At 45.2% G+C, this 18,705-nt stretch overlaps 2 protein-coding genes across 2 annotated transcripts; one reads left to right on the top strand and one right to left on the bottom strand.

Moving 5' to 3' along the window:
• Window positions 1–509: 509 nt before the first annotated feature.
• Window positions 510–1,094, bottom strand: LOC112898786 (putative non-inhibitory serpin-Z11). The gene is given in 2 exon segments (XM_025967075.1): window positions 510–617; window positions 620–1,094. Coding segments are annotated over 2 exon segments (546 nt in total). The 5' UTR covers window positions 1,058–1,094.
• A 13,867-nt stretch (window positions 1,095–14,961) lies between these two features.
• LOC112900061 (probable ascorbate-specific transmembrane electron transporter 2) lies at window positions 14,962–17,514 on the top strand. The gene is made up of 4 exons (XM_025968788.1): window positions 14,962–15,325; window positions 16,502–16,550; window positions 16,654–16,856; window positions 16,972–17,514. Exons 1-4 carry the CDS (start codon window positions 15,173–15,175, stop codon window positions 17,278–17,280), a joined length of 714 nt encoding a protein of 237 aa, XP_025824573.1. The 5' UTR covers window positions 14,962–15,172; the 3' UTR covers window positions 17,281–17,514.
• The last annotated feature ends 1,191 nt before the right edge of the window (window positions 17,515–18,705 follow it).

Raw genomic sequence — 18,705 nt, 5'->3', positions numbered from 1 at the left:
ACTACTCTTGGAACTTGAAATAGCGAGAATTTCTTCTATAAAACTATTTTTTAAATTATAGTTCAGATAAGATCCAGTCTATCTTTCCTTGACTTGAATCACGTTTAAACTCATTCGAGGGTGAAATCTGATAGGGTAAGACCAGTTAGCAATATAAATATCAAAATGACTCTATGACGTCGGCTTTTGACATGTTCATCTGGAATGCTCATAGACGTCATATGAATATTTTACCATCCTTATGTTACCGCTAATTAAAATTCAAGAGGTGAAATGATTTGAAATCCTGGTACCATATTTTGCTACTTGGTTACCAATCATTTTTTCTAGAATGATTGAGGTACCAATCTCGTAGTATACTTTTGGTATCTCCTTGTACAACAATATAATTGCTGCAAAGATCTCAACGTATGATGCCACAAAGACGGTCAAAATGAGGCCCGAAAGCCCCAGCCCAATTAGCCTCATCTTTGTGAGTAAGCCCAAGCCAGAAAAACTGCAGAGCCGATTCAATCCTCCTTGGAAGGGTCCGTGACGTGGCCTAGGAACAAGACCTCGGCCTTCTCGTACTCGACGATCGCGAACATGAACGGGTGGTCCGCCACGAAGCTCATCGCCCCGGGGGGGGGGGGGGGGGGGTGTGTTTCTCCGGAGCACTGTAAGTTGGGCTTGAAGCGGAGTACATCGCTGCAACTGCCGTCGTGCCTTCCTCGTCGACCTCAACGGCGGACGTCTGCCGCACGGCCGACACGTACAACCCCTCGGGCGGCATGTTCGACACCATCCCGGACAGGTCGGCGACGTCCTTGTTGAACGGTGCGATCAGGCCGAGCTGGCGGAGCGCGTTCCGCACGTCGAACTTGAAGGAGAACCTGAACTTGGGGACCATGCACGGGCAAACGAGCTGCTCGCTCCGGGGCACGCACCGCATGACGAAGTCCGGCTGGGTGACGGCCAGGCGCAGGAGGTCGGCGAGCCCGTCGCGCCTGTGCGGGAGGAAGACGAGCATTGAGAAGCACGGCGCCCCGAAGTCCAGCCTGCCGTCGCGCCCCACCATCTTGAAGAAGCACTGGAGGACCTTGAACCCCAGGCCCGGGGCGTCGAAGCTCTCGGCGTACTGCCTGCCGGCGTCCGAGAGGAACGGCACCCGCACGGGCGGCCTGCCGTCGTGGCGGAGGAAGTCGCGGCGGACGGTGTCCGACGGGTCGAATCTCCGCGCCCACGTCGCCTTGAAGAGCAGGCCGTTGTCGAGGACGATCTTGGTGGTGCGGCCGACGGCGTCCCCGGGGAGGACGTTGCGCAGACGCCCCGCCGTGGCCCGCTCAATCGATGAAATCGTTCGCCTCGGCAAGCGCCACCGCAGGCCGGTTCTCGAAGTCCACAGACCGTGCCGCGGCCTGATGAGCGGAAGCGGCGGAGGACGCGAACTTCGGCGTGAGATGGAGCGAGCGGTCCACGAAGATGCCCTGCTGGAGCATTGGAAATGGTCGCAGCGTTAGGTTATGGGAAGATCAATGGTTCGGGGGTCTAGTCTGGCTGTCCAGTACTGGTTGCTGTTTATCATTAGCAGTGAGAAGGGGATAACGGTTGAGAGGGCTTGGGACGGAGTCAATTTAAAATTGATTTTTAGGAGAGCGGTCCCGGAAAGCTTGATGCTGATGTGGGAGCTCCTGCAGATTGCTAGTAGTATTGTGTTTTTTAAGAATGATGACAACATCATTTGGCAGTATGAATCTAAGGGTACTCGGTGCAATCTCTCTACTCTATTGTGAGCTCGAGAGGTGTGGTTTCAGTGATGTTCCTTCTGTTTGGCAGCTAAACATCCCACCTAGGATCTATATTTTCCTTTGGTTGCTGTCTAAAAACAAACTTTTAACCGGAGATAACCTTGCTAAAAGAAGAAAACTTGATGACCAGACCTGTTTGTTCTGCAGCGAACCAGAGTCGATCAAGCACTTGTTCTTTGATTATTGTGTTGTCAAATTGCTTTGGCTGGAGATTTCTAACATTGTTGGTAAGAGTATTGGGCAGGATTTTGAATCAATTGCCCGTTGGTGGGTGAGCAACAAGAAAAAAAAATGGAAATCTGAACTGTGTCTGTGCCGCTGCTCTCTGGGTTCTATGGAAACTAAGGAACGGTTTGTGCTTTCAGGGAAAATGCTGGCGTGGAGTGGAACCGCTGCTGCGACTGGTGGCAAAGATGCTGGACAGATGGAAGATTCTGATCAAAGAGGACAAGCTTTCGGAGATGGATGCCTTCATCGGGGGACTGGAGCAACTTGGAGCAAGAATGCCGAGGATCGCTGGGTTTTAGAGTGGGGGACGTCTTCGTCTTCTCAGTCCCTTCAGGTCTCCAGCGTTGCAGTTCAGGAGGAGAGTGAGCCTCCTCTGTCGCAAGTCCGAGAGTCGCATCACTCTGTTCTGTCTGCTGATAGTGCTCATTCGGTTCTTGGTTGAGCGCGCGCGCTTTAAACGCTGCTGCTATCACGCTTAAAACACTATGTAAGCTTTGTTCTTGTAATAAAGTGGGGAAACCTTTTTCTTAAAAAAAAGATGGCGGCGGCGAACGAGAGCTGCGGCCTCGCGCTCACGTTGGCGAGGAGCCTCGCGCTGGCCTCGTCGAGGTGGCGCGTGTCCTCGGAGCCCAGGAACGTGAGCAGCTGGCGCAGCGTCGGACCGTGCGTGCCCGCGGCGAGCAGCGCGAGCCCGGCCCGGAGGGACATAGGGGAGAAGAGGAAGTTGGAGTGCTTGGCGATCGCTCCATGCCGGGGAACCAGACGACTCGCGTGCACTGGTCCATGGCGGGCAGCTAGATTACTGTGATGTGATTTGGGTCACTAGCGGGGTACTCGATCTCTCGTATATATGGTCGGTGGTTTGGCTGAGGTAACGTGCGCAAGACGGTGCAAGTTAAACCTGGCGGTGTTTGTGCTGTGCAATTTGGAAAAGAGGGAGAAGGGGCCAACGGGGTGTATTTATAGACGGGAGCGCGTACGAGGAACCGCCTTAGGAATCCAACTTCGAACTAGTGGACACGGATTACAGAATGCCGCCTTCAACGTGTTAGCCAATTTAGGCAACCCGGTGCTCATGTTCGCATTGTGGAATGTGGACTGTGCCAAACTGTCACATACATTGATACAGAGCGTAATATCGCAGTAACGTTTTGAACAAAAGTAAATAAAATGCATTTACACACGCAACAAAAATTTAACGTTGAGGAGAACATGATCCTCTGCACGACACCCGGCTAACACTAGGTTTCCATTCCCAACTATTTCTAACCAGGAATATCACACAAAATAAAATTGGTTAGATTCCTTATGCTAGGATTTATCCCTTCAAAATAAAATATATTTTAAAAAGAGTCAAGATAAAAAATTTAATACTAGTTGGAGAACAAATATATACATTACATTTCTAAACAGCTGAACGGAAAGGGCGTTAGAGCGTCTCCAAAAGTGCCAAAAACCACTTCTAATAATAACTTTTGTCTAAAAGACTGAAAATCAAAGCTCGAAGAGTGATCCAATCCTTTGCCCAAAATTTTGGCTCGCCCCAAACAAAAGCTCTCCAGAACTAGAGATCCGACGACACCCGATCACTCCCAATCCCAAAATTCACCGCCGATGCCCGCTATTTCTCACTTCCCGCACGCCTCCCCACGCATTTTCCCTCCCAGTCACACCATTTTTCTCCATCGTCCTGCCAATTGAGCCACCGCCGCGCTACATCCCATCTTCCAGGGCATGTTGGGATACCAACGCCGCCAACCATCTGTCTAGCCTTCCCGCACCCCTCTGTCCCTCCATCTAGGTTGTGGAACTCCGGAATCGACAGCGTAGGCTCTCGTCCGTCCGGCGCTGGATCCAATCCATCAACACCAGCGGCTCCCCTCTACCCAGCAACACTCTCCCGTCCGTCCGGCGCCGAATCCACTCCATCGACAGCAGCGGCTCCCGTCCGCTCAGCAACGCTCTGCTGGATTTGCCTCGCGTGCTTAGATTTGCATCCAGGTACTGAGCTTCAGGTCCCCCACGTACTGAGCTTCGTTGATTTGCTTTGATTTGCATCCCGTGAACTTCTATTGTTTTAACAAATCTGTCAAGTATCACTTGTTGGTGTTAATCTTGGATATGCACTAATTAAATAATTTTATTTTGCTCTACTATATATTTTTATTTTTCTATAATAGATATTTCACTGACTGCACAAGAAGAGGATATATTGTGAGTATATGTAGTACTATCTTCTAGGTTCTGTAGAGTGGCAAAATAATGTATTGTTATAGTAGGAAAATTGATCTTGTATCCATCGATTGATGTAACTAAACAATTATCCTTTCTATCAAAGCAATTTATTCTCTATTACCTCAAATTATTTTACTTGTTCCACCATTAGTCAAAACAAGATATGAAAAATGAGAACTGCATGCTTATGGGCCATGCTATCACATTAACCAAAACATCTGATATAACTTATCAATTCACTTGGCAATTTAAGGTGCATCACTGTACTATAAAACCACCCCTACTACATTGGTAACACAGCTATACTGTATAGTCAACTATTTATCCGAAAGATAATCCCATTTGTCCGAAAGATAATCCCATGAGATAGCTACAAGGTGCAGTTAGTTTTCTTCCTTACTATTTTATTATGGCTTCGAGACTTTAACATTCAGTTTGATTGACGGAAGGACAAGGATGGTTTGATTGACGGAAGGATAAGGATGGTGGACAAACATGGTGGAGGGCAACGATGGCCTGCCTTTGGATGACTTCACTAGCCCGTCCGAGGAGTAGCAATCGCTTGTCATTAGAAGTACTCTATCAGCAAGGCCAAATCAGAAAAGGTCAAAAAACTTTAATGAGCAGGAGTATTAATTGCTTGTTTCAGCATGGTTGAACATTAGTATAGATCTAGTATAAGACACCAATTAAACTAAAGGATCAATTTGGACAAGAGTTTATAACTACTGCCACTCAAATAAGGAATTCACATCTGATCATAGTTAGAGTTCACTTTTACATCAATGGAAAGATATTCCGGAGAATGTCAACAAATTTTATGCATGTGTAACTGTTGTCGGTTAAAACCCACCGGCGAGCAGCGACAGGCAACACGAGGAGCCGGGAGGCTTCCGGGACTGCTGGTGGGCCCCGGTTCCTCGGTCAACGGCCCAAAAGTCCGGCACACGCCCTGGCTTGGTGAAGTGCTAGGCGTGCCACCTGATCTATACCTGATCAGGAAGGTGTAGAAGTCATTTGTTAGCTATCTTCCTGCATGCACATACATGTTAAACATTAGTCCGAGCCGTGATCGGCTCTTACAATGACTCCCAAGATCAGCTAAAGAAGCCGACGGAGTCATCGTACTAGGTCGGACCCATCTTGACAACAGGTTGAACCTTCGGGTACTTATCAGAATCGGCTAGAAGAAGCCGATTGCCATGTTTAACAGATCGGATCTACTAAACATATGATCGTTCGCACAAACCCGACGGAAAAGGTAGAAACATGCTTTGTAATTACCAAGCTAATTCAATCTACGACGGTAAAAAGTTTTCACCATATAACCGGAACATTCTACGCGTGGTTAAGCCTAATGAGCATAAAAGATAGCAATACGCTAACCAAAAAGAGGCCTAAAAACCAACTAACAAGTCGATTTCCAGAACAATTCCTTGTCAGGTTATCATAAGGCACCAAACATGCAGCCGGAACATTTAACCCGTTTGAAGGGCCTAATCATACAGATATTAAACTAATTCTTTGTAACACAAAGAACTACTGTAAGATCGAGATGGCGGACTAGAGGGGGGGTGAATAGTCCTTTCTAAAACTAATTGCGCCGGCTAACCGAAGCATATGCGGAATTGAAACTATTCGCTTAGCCAAGACTTCACCCCTCTAACTATGACTCTGAGGCACTTCCAAAAAGATCCTACACAAAGCAAATGGAGTGCCAAGCTAATAAGAGCTCTCCTAACAATTCTAATGCCAAGCCACACAAGTCTAAGCACTAGTACTTCACAAACAAGGGGAGCTCCTACACAATTCTAATGGGCAATAGCACTAAGCCAAACCTAAGCTCACTAGATGCTCAAGGACAAGGATACACAATACAAACTCAAGAGCTCAACTTGCTTAGCTACACAATCTAAGCAAGAGCAACTAATTAAACTACACAAGCTAACTAGTTACACTATGATCTCTACTTCTAGCTACACAAGCAAGAAGATGATTAGCAAGCTACACAAACTAACTAAACACTAGAGAGCAACTACACAAGCACAAGATATATATGAATGTAAATACAAGGCTTGTGATTTGGAGAATGCAAACCACCGAGAAGAGTAGACAAGATGGACACGGTGATTTTTATCCCGAGATTCACTTGCTTGCCACCAAGCTAATCCCCGTTGAGACGAGCTCCAAGGTTGCCGCCGATCCTCTTGCTAGTGGTGACTCTCAAGTCACACTCTCCCACGTGGAGTGCTCACATCGAGCTCTAGCACATGATCCGGACGAACCACTTGTTGCTCTTCACGTCTCTCTCAACTAGAGTTGCTCTTCGCGCCTCCCGCGGGGTGAGCACAATACCCCTCACAATCTCTTCTCCGGAGCACCACACAATCTTCTTGCGGGCTTCAACGGAGCCTCTTCCCACCAAGCCGTCTAGGAGGTGGCAACCTCCAAGAGTAACAAGTACACCGGCTTGCAACACGATCACCTAGTGCCACTCGATGCAATCTCTCAAAGCAATCGCACTAGAATCGCTCTCTCACTCAATCGGATGATCACTATCAAGTTAGAGTGAGTAGAGGGCTCTCAAGCACTCTCACACATGGACACCAAGTCCCCAAGGTGCTCAGCCCCCTCAAATACCCGGCCACACCCTCTATTTATAGAGGGAGGCCCCAAACTAGCCGTTACACTCAAATCCCGTGAAAACAGAAATTTCGCGGACTGTCCGCCTCACAGAAACCGGACCGTCCGCCATTCAAAACCAACGGCTAGAACTGCAATTATTATGTGTCAGAGTCGACCGTTAGAGCATCGGGCGGACTGTCCGCGCCCCTGGGGCGGACTGTCCGCGGTTCAAAACTTCGAACCAACCGATTTGCAAACGTCTCTGACTAAATCTGGAAGTGACCGGCGGACTGTCTGCTCCCCATGGGCGGACTGTCCGCAGTTCAAAAAGTGAGCACACACAGAAACCGTAGTGTTTCTGTCCCAGAATTTTCAGTAGGAGGCGGACCGTCCGCCCCCAAGGACCGGACGGTCCGCAGTTTATTTTGGACACCCAAGATAGAACTACCAAGATTCTGCGCCCGTTTCAGCTTTTAAGGGCGGACCGTCCGCCCCCATGGACCGGTGAAAGGATCGATGGACCAAGAGGGGGGGTGAATTGGGCCTTTTTCAATTTCTAAAGCAAGATAAAACAACCTTAACCTATGCAAAACTAGAAAGGCACCAATTCACCAACCGGATAACTAAACAACGTACACAAGCTAAACAAGATAGAAAGAGATAAAGCCTAGCAGGGTAGAGCTAACTAGTGATCCCTAAATCAAGCACATGAATAAATTGCATGAAAGATAATGCTTGACAAAGTAAAATGGACAAGGGACAACCGGATTTTTTTTCCGTGGTATCGATGTGTTGGCACACACCCCTAATCCACGTTGTGACACTCACAAAGAGTATTGTCACCTCCCAAGTCACCAAGACGAGGGCGCTCACTAAGAGTCTCCGTTCACCATCCCGGTGTGGTGGAGATCAAGCCACGTACAAGTCTCTTCTCCGGGCTTCCACAATCCTTGGCAAGCTCCGCGAGAATCACCTCGATCACCAAGATCGCCTAGGTGATGCCAATCACCAAGAGTAACAAGCTAAGGCCTTCACTTGAGCAAGAACCAATCACAAAGAATGGATGCACACAAACTTCTCTCTATCCAAGTCCTTAATCTTGCTTCTTGAATGATTGAATGAACAAGTGTATGAAATGTTGAAGCTCAAGGTGGCTCTTGACTAAAGTATGTGTGTTTGGATGTTGCCTGGTGTCAAGAGTGGTAGAATGACCCATTGGAGGGGTATATATGGGCAGCTCACACGAATAGAGCCGTTGAAGAAAAAGCTGCCAGAAAACTGCGTAGCGCCGGTTAATCCGACGTCCCTCCAATAGCCATCGTCGGTTTAACCGGTGAATGTAAACTGCCACTTCTGAAAACTAGCCGTTACAGCTTGGGCAGATTAACCGTCGTTGCATCGGTTTAACCGGTGAGTGTAATCATCCATTGATCAACAGAAATACCAAGTCACTGGACAACTGCACCGACGTCCAATTTCAAATAGCGTCGGTTTAACCGGTGAGTGTAGTTGTCCACTGATCAACTGAAAACCGAGTCTCTGGACAACTGTACCGACGTCAAAATTCAAATAACGCCGGTTTAACCGGTGTATTGACTTGTCCAGTCCTGCTGACCTCGTTTAACCGACGTATATAAAACTTGACGCGTCGGTTAAACCGGTGAATAGGATTTTTCTGATTTTGCCGTTTCTGACTTGAGTCTTGAATGAAATCCAAATATTCTTGAGATATAAGTTGAGAACCACTTATTTGAGCTTCTAGAAACCTGAGTGACCATTGTGTGCATCCATTTTCAAATGACCATGTCCATGCTCAAGTTACTAAGCCTAAACCCCTCTTAATAGTGCGATCACTACAAAACTATAAAACCTATACTAACCTAAGTGTCCTTCTCAACCTTATGACACTTAGGACTAGAAAGATCCTTAGTCTTGACACATTATAGAGTTGAATGCCGAGATCGCCTTTTTGAATAATGAAAATTAGGGGCCTCTTTTGACATATAACCAAATGAGCAATAATGATCTATAAAGCTGCACAAACTCATTAGTCACAATAATGGTTGCCATTAATCACCGAAACATACCTTAAGTGCCTAGATGCTTACAACCGGACGGTCCGCAGTTCGTTTTGGACCACCAACAGAGCCAAAAACGGCTCTGTTAGAGCTCATCTGGGATAACGGCGGACCGTCCGCCCCCCATGGGCGGACCGTCCGCAGGTCTATTTCCAGCAGAAATGTACCTCGGTAAAACGGCCATAACTCTTAGCTCCGATGTCCAAATTAGGTGATCTTGGACTCTATGGAAAGCTAATTCAAAGGGTTACACAACCCAACTGAATACTTGGTCCAAAACACAATGGATCAAAGCAGTATTCCACTCCAAGAGACAACCTAATTTTTGGAGAAAACCGAAAAACCTTTCTTGCTTCCCAAAGTTAATCAACATCAATTCCAACTCTTTCTCTTTTGCAAATGTGCCAACACCACCACGTGAACAACACCATGTGCATGTGTGTTAGCATTTCACAATCATTTTCAAAGGATTTTCACTTGATCTCACCACGCCACTCGATCCTAGCAACATCGCAATGTTAGATCGCTCAAGTGGCACTAGATGACCGATATGCAAACAAGTTTGCCCCTCTTGATAGTACGGCCATCTATCCTAAATCCGGTCATGCACTTATCTACACAACCTTTGACCGGTGAAATGAAATGCCCTACAAGTCATACCTTTGCCTTGCGCATTTCATTTTATTTTCCCAAATGTTGACGCCACACAAGCACCAAATTCCATCAAGCCTTTTGATCATCTTCATGAGTCAACACTTGGCTTGATCTTCCTTGAATGATATGATCCACTCCATATCATCACATGACCTCTTTGGTCCATCGATCTTGACCTTTCTCGCTCTTCACCGTTGCCTCGGTCCATCGGCGCCAAATCTTGCCCAAGCTTCACCGCCTCGCGGTCCCTCGCTTCAAAGCCTTGACTTGCCCTTCTCCATTGCAACCGCCAAGCCTTGTCTTGATCTTCTCCATTTTGGTCACATAACTCCATGTTATATCTCATATGCAATGAACTCCTCGATCACACTATATGAGCATAGCATCAACCCTTAGCCATTTCTCCTCCATGGCACATGTTGCTCATACTACTGTCTTTGTGTGGACTAATCTTCTGTTTATCTCAACATAAGCACTTATTAGTCCACCTAAGTTGTCACTCAATTACCAAAACCAAACAAGAGCCTTTCAACTACCATAACAGATTAGATCTACTAAGTAATAACAGAGCAAGGCGCTGCCCCTACGCCCGAGATCGAACATAAGGACAGCTAAACGATTACAAGCAGCAAGCAAAGCATGGATTTACTATTTAGAATCATTGCAGCATCATAATCGTTTAAGATAACTAGTGCTACTCGCCATCAAAAATGCTTCAGTACGAGCAACACAAAGATAAACAGATAAACGCGACGCTGCTCCGACCATGCAGGATATGATCGGAGCAGCATGTCGATTACCTGGAGAAAGCCCTTAGACAGGGGTGGCGATGCGCCGAGAGTTTGTCGTGGATGATTGATTGATATTCTATTGAATCTCACGATACATATTTATAGTCCGGAAACTTAACCTTTCTAACTAATCCTGGCTGATTACAATACAATCTCTAACTTACTATATTTAAACTATCTTTAGATACACGGCCATCCTGGCCCTTGACACGTTCGCTCAGAAGCCGATTCGCAAACCATTATGATGATTTCCTTCAGCCCATACTGCTCTCGGCCCATCCTTTGGCCCAGCCAAATTAAGGCCCAGCCAAATTATGGCGATAACAGTAACTTGGATCGAGGGTAGAAATTAGAGTGGGGTTACATTTCAAGACAAGGTATTTCATATTCATTATTGGTCTTCTATTCTTTATACTCATGCATTCAGGGATGTACTAACTGCATTTAATTTGCTTAATTTCTGCAGCTTATATAGACATTAGCTTTGTTCAAGGTTGAAGACAAGGAGAACAAGTCATTTAAATTCCTGCACTACTAGAATATGTTGCGAAATCGACCAAAGTGGCATGAGAAGAGGAAGCAAATGGCATCTCAGAAGTAACTTGGTAACAAAAAACAAAAGATAAACATGGATTCAAGTCCGAGGACGTCCACTCCTATCAATGTTGATAGTAGCCACAATGTTGTCCCTGATAATGCATCTTAAGAGACCGATCAACGTAAGAGACCAATGGGTAAGAAGAAGGCTAAAGAAGCCTTGCGGCAGGTGGATGTGAGGCTTGTGTGGAGGCTTTAGACCATTTTGTGGAAAAAAGAGAGAGTATGATGCAGAGAAATGCAGAGAAAGAAGAGAGATACAACCAGTCATATGCACTAAATAGAGAGAGGCTTGAGCTAGAAAAAAAGAAGGGTTAAAGCTGAAGAAGCAAGGGCTACAAATGAGGCAAAAAAATCTCGAGATAAAGGAACATGAATTAGAACATAAGGAAAATAAACTACAGCATAAGAGAATATCAGATGAAGAAAGAATTATGACAATGGATATCGCTTCTTTGTCTATTATGCTCCAGTGGTACTATAAGAGCCTACAAGATGAGATCATCGCATATCATATTTTAAAATAGCTCGACTGGACAGGTTCATTTCTTTCATCATTTTTTGTTTACATATCACACCTATGGCTACTTCCTACCTCTCCTACAATAGCTCTTTTATAATTATGTTTTACCTTTGTATGTTGCATTCTTAATTACTAGTTTTCTTAATTTCAAACCAGCTCCTTGTAAGAACATGTTGAATATTTCAGTATCCTTTCGGTTTGGTACAAGTCCAATTGAAGTTGTTGCTCTTCAAGGCAAAGTGAAGATGTCGATATGTCATCATTGCCATGTGTTATATTTGTTTTTCAGTTTGGTAGATCTTCGATTGAATTACAATTTTATTTCATTTGAATTCCCATATGGACTCAGTTGCTTTTCGATTTACCAATTCAATTTCCCTTTAATGCCAACATATATGAACTACAATTATATTTCTATTTTGAAAAGCTAATAGTGCTGCAAAAAAATAACACATCAGAATCTTTGAAACATCTTATTTAGATAAAATATCTTACAAGTATTAATCATTCAACTATCAAAGTCATAAGAAATAGAGATTCTGTATATAGAACCTCAGTGGAAGGTCTCATGCAATTTATTCTGTGCATAACAAAAAATAAAACTTAATATTGATCTGGATAACGTTGCCATAGGTGCTCCACTAGGTCTTCCTGTAGCTGATGGTGAGTTTTGTTATTCCTAATATTTTTGTGCATTTGAATAAATTCTTCAAGATCAGTAGTATAGATCAGTAGTATGCTCATGGGAAGGCATCATATTTTCTCCACCATAATCGAAGCGTTCCTCAGGATACACTTCTCCCTCATCTTTAATAATTATATTATGCATGATGATACAAGCTTTCGTAATATCTTCTAGTGTCTCTTCATCCCAAAACCGAGCAGGACCACGAACAATGGCAAAACGGGATTGAAGGACTCCAAGAGCTCTTTCCACATCTTTCCGTATTACTTCCTGTGCTTTAGCAAAATATTTCCTTTTATTGCCCTGAGATTGCGGTACGATCTTCACAAATGGGGCCCAAGATGTGTACATGCCATCAGCAAGATAATATCCCATTATATAATCATGACCATTTATACTATAGATCACTTGAGGAGATTCACCTTCAGCAAGCTTTGGAAAAAGTGGAGACCGGTGAAGAACATTGATTTCATTATAAGACCCAGCTAAAAAAAGCATGCCAAATCCAGAGATCTTTAGATGCAACAGCTTCTCGTGCACATGTCCTGAATACATACCTTGTCATGCTGAAGGGCAATTCTTCCACTTCCAATACATGCAACCAATAGAATCTAGCATACCATGAAAACCTCTTTTCTCTCCAAGTGCAAGGAATCAAGCTGTATCGTGCTCATTAGGTGATCTCAAGTACTTGTCTTCAAAAATTTCAATAATTACATTAACAAGCCTTCTCAGATTTTCTATGGTAGTACTTTTTGCAATACGAACATATTCATCCGTAACATCCGCCGGCACTTCATAAGTTAGCATCTGGAATGATGCAGTGACTTTCTGGAAACAAGTTAATCTAGCTGTAGTAGCTGCATTTCTCTTCCACACAAAGTACTCATCATGAGCTTCTACAGCATGCATTATGCGTAAAAATAGATCCCGACTCATTCTATACCTGCGCAACTAAGAAAAATAAGACATCCAAATTATAATGCAAATCACAAATTAATTGGACCAATCAAATACATACGAACCTCCGTCGGAATAGAGTTGGACCGTACGTAGGATCATCCGCCAAATAATCTTGATACATTCTCACGTGCCCTCCTTCTCTATCCCGATATAGGATTGCATGCCCGGAGACAGAACCACCATATTTTTGTGTAGGCTGTAAATGATTTTGCACAATTTCTACAGCAGAAAGAATGAGTTTATCATCGTCATCAGATGATGATTCATCCAATAGACTTTGGAACCGGGACGGATGACGACTCATCGCACACACGCTGCCCTTGGTCACGCACTTGAACCCCTGACTACTTGGACGACTTGCTCACGGCATCTACGGGATCGGCGGGATCGGCCGGAGCTCACGGCATCTAGGGGATCGGCCGGAGGTCATGGCGTCTACAGGATCAAGAGTTAGAGCCCAGTCTGCATATCGTGCTTGTTCAAGGCAGGAGGCGGTGATGGAATTAAATAAGTGACGATGCAGCCAGAGGATAAACAAATATGTGAACGATGCGGCCAGAGGAAATATCGGCGAGAAGATAACGTGTTTGTTAAACCTCCATAAGATAAATCAAAGATCTGGACCCATCTCGATGTGTTACAATTTAAATTTTTTGGGGTACTTTTAGGAACTGTTGGAGGTGTTTTTTTTACTCCAATAATTTTTGGCAAGGCTCCAAACAGAATTTTTGGACTCTATTTTTTGGAATTCTTGGAGAACTCTCGGAGATGCTCTTAGTTAACCGATAACTAGGAAGTATATTTTTGTTCACTGGGCCAACAGTCACTGGGCCTGCACAAATGGTCCATGCGACGTATGGGCCACTCTTACATTTTTGTGCACAGATTTATTCATCTACCTGCTGCCGTTCCAATCCCAGAGCTCTCTGACCGGTCGACAGCTCATGGATCTCGTGCTCGAACGACAGCGCCCGATCTCGTTCGTGTTCGCCTGCATCGGCCTCGTACGGCTGGGCCCTGCCCACGTTCGCTGCCACAGAGCACGAACTCAGAACATAGCGCCGCGGGGCTACTCCTCGTCTCCTCCCCTGCCATGGCAATATAATCTTGTAACACCGCACGCCACGCCTCTGCCGGCAGCTCGAAAAACCCGGTTGACTAGTAGAGTTTTTTTTTCTCTTTTTGCCAATAGCCCAATACAAAGACCTGGGAGCCAACTTGCCATGGATCAGAGTTCAGAATAAGATCACCTTCCCACCATCATGTGTGGGGTGCAGAATAAACAAAACACCCCAACGGCCCGATCCTCATGAGCCCCACGCGCCAAGTTGTCGAGGTCGATTCCTTCCGTAAACGGACCGGGGGTGTTCGATGAGAACGGATCCGGGTGACCTCCCGGTCAAATCCCCATCTCCACATCCACTTCTCCAGATCCGTCCAAGAACAGACACGCCTTCCCGACCTTAGCGTCCCGTTTGATTACTATTGGATTTATTATAAATTCCATCGATGTATGAATATTAATTAGAAATATTAAATATAGATTAACGATAAAATAAATGGTAACCTTTTTTCAGACGATTTACTAAACCTAATTAGTGCATGATTACCTATGTGATGTTACAGTAAATATGTGCTATTTATAAATTAATTAGGCTTCATCTCGCGAATAAGTTCCAGACTTATATAGTTAATTTATATTAATTTCTTCTAATTAGTATCAGCCCCTTGGCATCAGCAGCGTCCCACCAACCACAACGAAACAGCGCGAAACAGAAGGGGAAAGAAGTAGAGAACTGGAATCCTGTTCGCTCTGTGTCAGTGCCTCCCCCCTTCTCTTAAAGCACGAGGGCGCCGTACGTGCTCCACACGCTTCTCACTTTCTCAGGTCTCTCTCTCAACTCCCGTCGCTCGACGAGCTGTCCGTGGCGGGCAGAGAGCGCGAGACACCGTACGGCCGGGAGCGAGGGCGGAGGAAGAGGAGGGAGGAGAGAGCGGGGTGCGAGATGGCCGCGGCCGGGCTGGGCGTGAAGGCGGCGCCGTTCACGTACGCGGCGCACGCGCTGGCCGCGGCGGCGGCGGTGCTGGTGCTGGTGTGGTGCGTCCACTTCCGCGGCGGCCTCGCGCTCGAGGCCCAGAACAAGAACCTCATCTTCAACGTAAGCGTTCCCCCCATGCTCTTTTCTGTTCCCTGTCCCTTTCCCCATTTTTAGCTTCTCTCTCTCTCTCTCTCTCTCTCTCTCTCTCTCTCTCTGTTCAATTCGTTCATTGCCTGTTTGTTACGAGCCACGTCAGCGGGGCTGATTTAGCAACAAAGAGGAATATCGGACCATAGTATTTTGTTCGGTTCTTAGTTTCTAGCTGAGTTTGGCTTCTCAGGTCTCTTAGTTTCGCTCTCTCTCTGTTCTGTTTCTAGCTGAGTTTTGAATCGATTGTTACTAGCTAGTGTATCTTACTATTCCCAAAATCTGGAATTTTGGATTGAAACACTCAGCTTTATGAGCTTTGAGTGTTTGGTTTGTCCAGCGCTGTATGATAGATTTGATCTTGCACTAGTGATCTGTAGTCTACTACCATGTGTCATGCTCGTGCAAGAAAGCATGTGAAAGATCATTCCAGAACCCTGCATTAGTCCAATTGGATAATAGAGGCACTCGTTTTTTTACTTGATAAGATAGAGGCACTTTTTTGAGCCAATTCATAAAGACAGATCCAACAATTTCAAAATGCCATAACACTGGTCTTTTTCTTTGCCTGCAGCTCATGTTCACATACAGTTTACAGTAGATAGGAAATGAGATGGAAACGATGCCTAGATATAGGTAGCATAATATAAGAAAGTCAACAGCACATGCACGTGGGACTGATCCATTGAACTTCTCCATCAACAATATCTACTTAGTTTTAGTGAGGATGTCATGAAAAATATCTTGATAATGCATTTATTTTGTATTATACTCACTCCGTCCTAAATTACAACTCGTTTTGACTTTTTTATATACATAATTTTTACATGATGTACATCTAGGTGTATAGCAAAATATATGTATCTAGAAAAGCCAAAACGAATTATAATTTGGGACGGAGGTAGTACATGTTAATATATTTTTCTATAAACTTAGTCAAAATTATACAAGTTTGAATTAGGATAAAACTATCATCTTGTACATTTTGAAATAGAGGTAGTAGTTTTGAAATGCTTATTGTGAAAATAATTTAGAAAGTTGTGCTTAAAAAAAATTAATGTAGAAAGTTTGAAATACTTCAGTATGACACTTTTCATTCACCCCTCACTGGCTGTAACTTCTCTTGTGTTTGCGGCCTGTCCATTGCAGGTTCACCCGGTGCTTATGCTGATTGGCTACATTATCCTAGGCAGTGAAGGTAACAGCAAAAACTCAAAATCAAAACAAATCATAGTACTTGAGTTCTTCGATCTGCCTCCTATGAGCACGAAACGCTGATCGCTCCTCATCCATTCTCGCAGCCATTATGATCTACAAGGTGTTCCCAAAATTGAACCACGACACCGCCAAGTTGACGCATCTGATCCTCCACGCCATCGCGACTGTCCTCGGCGCCTTCGGGATCTACTGCGCCTTCAAGTTCCACAACGACAGCGGGATCGCCAACCTCTACAGCCTGCACTCATGGCTAGGCATCGGGACGATCTCCCTGTACGGCATCCAGGTAACGCTTCCCAAAACGCCGGCCGATCGCCAAGTTCCGCAAGAACTCTGCACCTTTGCCCCTGTTCTTGCCGGCGAATCATCTGATCGTCTGACCATGCTGTTGATGCTCGCAGTGGGTGTTCGGATTTGTGACCTTCTTCTTCCCCGGCAAGGCACCGAGCGTGAGACGCAGGGCGCTGCCGTGGCACGCGCTGTTCGGGCTCTTCGTCTACGTGCTGGCGCTGGCGACAGCGGAGCTCGGGTTCCTGGAGAAGCTCACCTTCCTGGAGAGCGGGGGCCTCGACAAGTACGGCGCCGAGGCGTTCCTGGTGAACTTCACGGCGCTCGTCGTCGTTCTGTTCGGCGCGTCAGTCGTAATCACCGCCGTCACGCCGGCGCACGATGAGGCACCGCAGGGCTACGAGCAGATTCCGGTCAACTAAAGAGGGTGTAACTGAAGGGAAATATTCAGAAAAGTGCCGCTGTGCTCAGTTTGAACGATGACATCAGGCGTCTGGCTTAAGTCTGAAAAACATCCGGATTTATGTGTAAATCTGGAGCACTTGATAATTGAACGCTCTTCTTTTTTCTTTCTTTCTTTGAGATGGTAGTTTGAACACTCTTCTGGTCCTCGGGTGTGCTAGTGCTAGCAAATGCAATAAAACCTCTCGTTTCCATGCACTCTCGCCAAAAGAAAAAAAAACGTAGGACAAAAGGACATGGCCACATGGGCCTGGTTTAGCTTCAGGTTTTAACACATAACTGGGCTAGTTCCAGGCCTCACATTTTGTAGCCAGGCTGCCCATTCGAGGCTGGCTGGGCTGGGCTAGGCTCCACTTCTAATGGCACGCTCAAGAACCAGAGAAGCTTTTGCTCCTCTCAAAAAAAAAACCTGCTCCTTTTGGTTGCTCCCAATTTTCTAAAAAAAATGGCAGAGTTAGACACTGATTATGACTAATGAGCATCTTTTTGAGAAAAAAAATACTAATGAGCATGAAGGGTTGCAATGCATTGCACTAGAAATTTCAGCCAGAAGGGCCAAAAAGGGAAATGTTAAGAATATAAATGGAGGCGAATATTGGGGGAGAGAAGGCGGCGAACGTGTTTCCCCCCTATGATCATCTCTAATCTGATATTTAAGAATAAAAATAGTCATTTTTCAGTAGCTGTAAAGCATATAACGTAGTGAACATGACCGCCTTTATAACTGTTTAAGCTTTCAACTGGTTGAATTGTGCTACTTTGTTAGGTTAGGACGAGTGGACGACGACCGAACAAGTTGATACTACAAGCAGATTTTTTGTGAGCTCATCGAATCTCGCGTGCATAAAAAAACACTCTTGGAATCATGGCACACGGAAAAATAATTATTCATGCCCACTCTTTGATTGTTTACAAACGCTTAGAGTAAGCAAAGTAGCATACTCTTGGCCAAGTCATTTGAAAAGGACACGGCACATTTCATGTAGGGTCGCCGTGTGTACTTAGTTAACTGTAAAGCACAGAGCACTTCTCTGATTTTTGCGATAGACCCGAATCTACAATCATGCAATTGTGATTGTATGCCATTATATTATTTGAAGGAAAAGGATACATTGGGGCCTGAAAATGAGATATGAAAATCATCGATCACCAAGTGAAAAGGACAAATAATACACTCCATATATTCAGCACTACTGCAGCTGCAAGTGCATCTAGTGCTTCAGTTTGCTCCACTGCAGTGGATTAGAACAGTTAGTTTTAGACCCTGTAAACAAGAATTTATCTTCTTGTATTCACATTTCTAGGTTAAATGAGCGATTGTTGACAGTATCACCTTCTGAGAACCATGGCCAATCGGTTCTTTCCAGTGTGGCCAATTGAGCTGA

This window comes from Panicum hallii, chromosome 7 (assembly GCF_002211085.1).
Source record: "Panicum hallii strain FIL2 chromosome 7, PHallii_v3.1, whole genome shotgun sequence".
Classification (NCBI taxonomy): Eukaryota; Viridiplantae; Streptophyta; class Magnoliopsida; order Poales; family Poaceae; genus Panicum; species Panicum hallii.
This window is presented reverse-complemented; position numbering and strand designations above follow the sequence as displayed.

Excerpts from the sequence above, each read along its gene's own strand:
- LOC112900061 (XM_025968788.1), top strand. The coding sequence starts at position 15,173 with ATGGCCGCGGCCGGGCTGGGCGTGAAGGCGGCGCCGTTCACGTACGCG. Across the intron at positions 16,551-16,653 it reads CATTATCCTAGGCAGTGAAG|CCATTATGATCTACAAGGTG; the intron begins GTAACAGCAAAA and ends CCATTCTCGCAG. Across the intron at positions 16,857-16,971 it reads TCTCCCTGTACGGCATCCAG|TGGGTGTTCGGATTTGTGAC; the intron begins GTAACGCTTCCC and ends TGATGCTCGCAG.